At 52.2% G+C, this 4,008-nt stretch overlaps 1 protein-coding gene across 1 annotated transcript; it reads left to right on the top strand.

Moving 5' to 3' along the window:
• The first annotated feature begins 683 nt into the window (after positions 1-683).
• LOC121063075 (olfactory receptor 14J1-like) lies at positions 684-3,827 on the top strand. Its single transcript, XM_040543409.1, has 3 exons — positions 684-754; positions 872-936; positions 3,217-3,827. Exons 1-3 carry the CDS (start codon positions 684-686, stop codon positions 3,825-3,827), a joined length of 747 nt encoding a protein of 248 aa, XP_040399343.1.
• The last annotated feature ends 181 nt before the right edge of the window (positions 3,828-4,008 follow it).

Below are 4,008 nucleotides of genomic sequence, written 5' to 3'. Positions count from 1 at the left end.
TGACCAGGGGGTGATGAAAGTTTGGGAAAGGGCTTGGTTAACATCTGTGAGGAGGGCTGTTATGGGCTTCACACTGACAGTGATGGCAGTATCATAGAAAACAGTGATACTTGTGAGGACAGAAGAGCAGACAGAAGACATAGGACCTTGGGCCTGCCAACACAGAACACACACACATGAAAACTGCATGAGACGGAAGAGGAAGATTGGATCCAATATACAGATTGTGAAAGCAAAGACCATGAGTATCACTGTGGCACTGCAGGACAGCTCCAGCAGTGGCACAAAATCATAGAAGGGATTCACAACACTGGGGCCACAGAAATGTAGCTGGGAGGAGGAGAAATAATTACTGTACATGAGAGAAATTCCCCTAATTCAGGTACAGCTGCCTTCTGGAGTCAGGTCTTCAACTTCCCAAGCCTTGCAGAGAACAGGGATGGCATACAGCCCAGGGCTGACTGTAGGGCATTGCCCCCAGCAGGAAGCACTCCAGCCATGCAGAAGGTGCAGCTGACAGTGCTCCCACCACTGTGAGCAAAGGGGGTGCTGTCCCCAGTCAGGAAGCTGGCCAGCAGCTTGCGCAGGGTGGCAGAGCAGTACAAGGTCTGCAAGGAGGGCAAATCTCCCCCAGGAAGAAGGCCACGGGCATCTGCAGGTGTTTGCTTGTAGGCACCATCACAATGATGAGGGTGTTCCACATCCCAGTCACCGTGCTGGTCATGCAAAAGAAGAAGAAGAAATTTGTCTACGGGTAGAGTATCTTCCAGATGGACAGCTGGGGAAACTTAACGAATGGTGTCTTAGTGTCCCATTCCCCTTTCTTCATGGAAACCCTTTTAGAGCATTCTGGTCCCCCCTCTCTTGTTAGGACACCAATGAGCAAGATGCTTCTTTCTCAGTTCCTAAAAGAAATGGTGAAGGGTGTTAAGAGGGGTGAAATGATCCCTGGCAGTCATGGCTGAGGTGTGCTACCACACCATGGAAAAGGACAGGGTTAAGGGAGGGAATCATTTGTACTGTTGTTAGAAAACCACACGCTCTAGCACAGATCACACTTCTAAAATGCGTATCTCCTGTGTTCAGAGAGGAGCAGTCAGTGATGACTTCAGCCTGCTTCAAACACTACACCCCAGGAGAGACCCTGCTGCCCTCAGGAGCTGTCAGCCCTGAGGCCTTGGGGACACCTCGAGGGAGCCCAATGGCACAGAGAAAGCGATGCCATGGTTGGGTGCTGTGCTGCTGAGCTGGGCTGGGCTCCTGGGCCCAAGGGGAGCTCCTGGCAAGTGGGCAGCACTGCAGAGAGACAGCTCTGCCCAGGAGCAGCTCCTCTGCACAGCGCAGCAGGGCTGGGGGCTCTGACCGCAGGTGGCACGGGGGCAGGAGAGAAGGAGAGAGGGCTTGGAGGCAGTGAGGAGCGCAACAACAGAGGGCAGCCTGTGGCAGGAGAGATCTGCAGACTCTTGACACTGTGAGTCTCTGGCAGCAGGGCAATGCAGGTGCAGTTGCCAAAGGAGTCTTCCACAGCTGGCACATCCAATGGCTGATAGCATCAGTCAGGATGGGTCTCTCTGTTTCTCCAGCAAAGTATAAGATGCTGTAGAGAATGGCATTTATAAAAGGGCATTCCAAGAGGAAAACTGAGGCTTGGTTTACCTGATGAGGTTGTATTCTGTGCTTTCAGATTCTTGCAGCAGAGGGGAATCTGAGTACACAGCTTGTGGGATGAGGTCTGTGAGCGTGGGCAGGGAGGAGATGTGGGGACAGAGAAACAGCTCCCAGCAGGGACATGGGCAGGCAGCAGGGACATGGGCAGGCAGCGAGATTTCTGCCAGAAATGCTGTGCGGGGGAGGGCTCAGGCACCTCCCTGCCATCCCCTGCAGGGCAGGTGCCTTCCCTGGGACACCCCCTGCTCTCCTCTCCCACCAGCACAGCCTATGCCCTCAAGTTCCGGTGTCCCCAGCAGGAGCTGCCTTCTCTGCAGGCAGAGCTGCAGCACAGGAGGGTCTGCTGAGTGTCCATCTGTCCCTCCCTGGCCTTGCCTCCCCTGGCAGCAGCACGCTGCCATTCCTCCTGGCTTCTCCACCTGGCCGTGCTGCTGCTGGTCTTGTTTCCAGGCTGGCTGGGGTTTTCACATGCCCATGGAGTGAGCCCTTGGTGTGCTTGGGGGAAGGGGAGTACGGGGACAGGGTGAGGGGTCTGGGGATGTGCACTTTGAGCCTGGATTCCTCTGCTCCCAGCAGTGTCCAGGTTCTTCTCAAGTGAAACCCTGAGTGCAATTCTCCTACAGCTCAAAGAGATGCCAGCACAGCGCAGCTGACTCCAGCACTGATGGACAGACTGGCTGTCCTCTCTGAAGGACATGCTGCACTAAAGGGACAGTCCCTTTGCCTCTGATGATCCACAGGATTTCACTTGGAGTGCAGCAGAAATGCTCAGGATTTCTGCCTTAGAAAAAGACCTTAAGTGTTGTGGGGGTATCGAGAATAAAAAATACAAAAAAAAAAAAAAAAAAGAAGAAAGAAAAGTCATGCTCGGCAATTGGTTGAGATGTGAGCAACAAAGGGGTAAAGCTCTTTGATATCATCACTAAATTTTATCTGAGGTTACCCTATGTTCCTCTTTACCTCTTGCTATACGGCAGAACTCACTGCTCTGTTGCCTACAGAAGAGTCCCTTTCTCCCAGGGATACCCTCAGGCAGCATGAATCAGAACTTCTGAAAGGGACCTACCAAAAGTCTGCCTGGAAGGGAACAATCATTCTGGGGGTTTAAGTTGAAAAAATAGAATGATATTTTCTCACTAAATCTGTAATAACTTCTCAGATAAGTCTGCTGTATCTTAGCAGTGCTTTTTCCTCCTTGGGCAGGATCAAATGACTAAAACCAGCAAATGCCCAACATCAGCTCTGTGAGCGAGTTCCTTTTGCTGGCATTTGCAGACACGCGGGAGCTGCAGCTCCTGCACTTCGGGCTCTTCCTGGGCATCTACCTGGCTGCCCTCCTGGGCAATGGCCTCATCCTCACCGCCGTAGCCTGCGACCACCGCCTCCACACCCCCATGTACTTCTTCCTCCTCAACCTCGCCCTCCTCGACCTCGGATCCATCTCCACCACTCTCCCCAAAGCCATGGCCAATGCCCTCTGGGACACCAGGGCCATCTCCTATCAAGGATGTGCTGCCCAACTCTTTCTCTTTGATTTCTTTGTTGTAGCTGAGTATTGCCTCCTCACTGTCATGGCCTATGACCGCTACATTGCCATCTGCAAGCCCCTGCACTACGGGAGCCTCCTGGGCACCAGAGCTTGTGCCCAGATGGCAGCAGCTGCCTGGGGCAGTGGCTTTCTCAATGCTGTCCTGCACACGGCCAAGACATTTTCCCTGCCCCTCTGCCAAGGCAATGCTGTGGACCAGTTCTTCTGTGAAATTCCCCAGATCCTCAAGCTCTCCTGCTCAGATGCCTACCTCAGGGAAGTTGGGGCACTTGTATTTAGTTTTTCTTTAGCATTTGGTTGTTTTGTTTTCATTGTGGTGTCCTATGTGCAGATCTTCAGAACAGTGCTGAGGATGCCCTCTGAGCAGGGCTGGCACAAAGCCTTTTCCATGTGCCTCCCTCACCTGGCTGTGGTCTTCCTATCTGTCAGCACTTCCATGTTTGCCCACCTGAAGCCCCCCTCGATCTCCTCCCCATTGCTGGACCTGCTGGTGTCACTTCTGTACTCGGTGGTGCCTCCAGCAGTGAACCCCCTCATCTACAGCATGAGGAATCAGGAGCTGACAGATGCCTTGTGGAAACTGATCTCTAGATGTGTTTCAGAAGAATAAGTGGCCAATCTACTTCTGCAGATGAGTCACAATGTCACTTATTATACGAACAGCCTATATTCTGTTTATTAGTGTGTGTGTGTTTGTGTGCAACTTTATTACTGGTTTTCCTCATGTTTAGTTTGGTTAATGTTACCCACTAAAATGATATTATGCATCCCATTTCCACTTCAGTATGTAT

The sequence above is a fragment of the Cygnus olor genome, unplaced genomic scaffold, assembly GCF_009769625.2.
Source record: "Cygnus olor isolate bCygOlo1 unplaced genomic scaffold, bCygOlo1.pri.v2 S101, whole genome shotgun sequence".
Classification (NCBI taxonomy): Eukaryota; Metazoa; Chordata; class Aves; order Anseriformes; family Anatidae; genus Cygnus; species Cygnus olor.
Note: the sequence above shows the minus strand (reverse complement) of the source record. Positions and strands in the feature narration are given on the sequence as shown.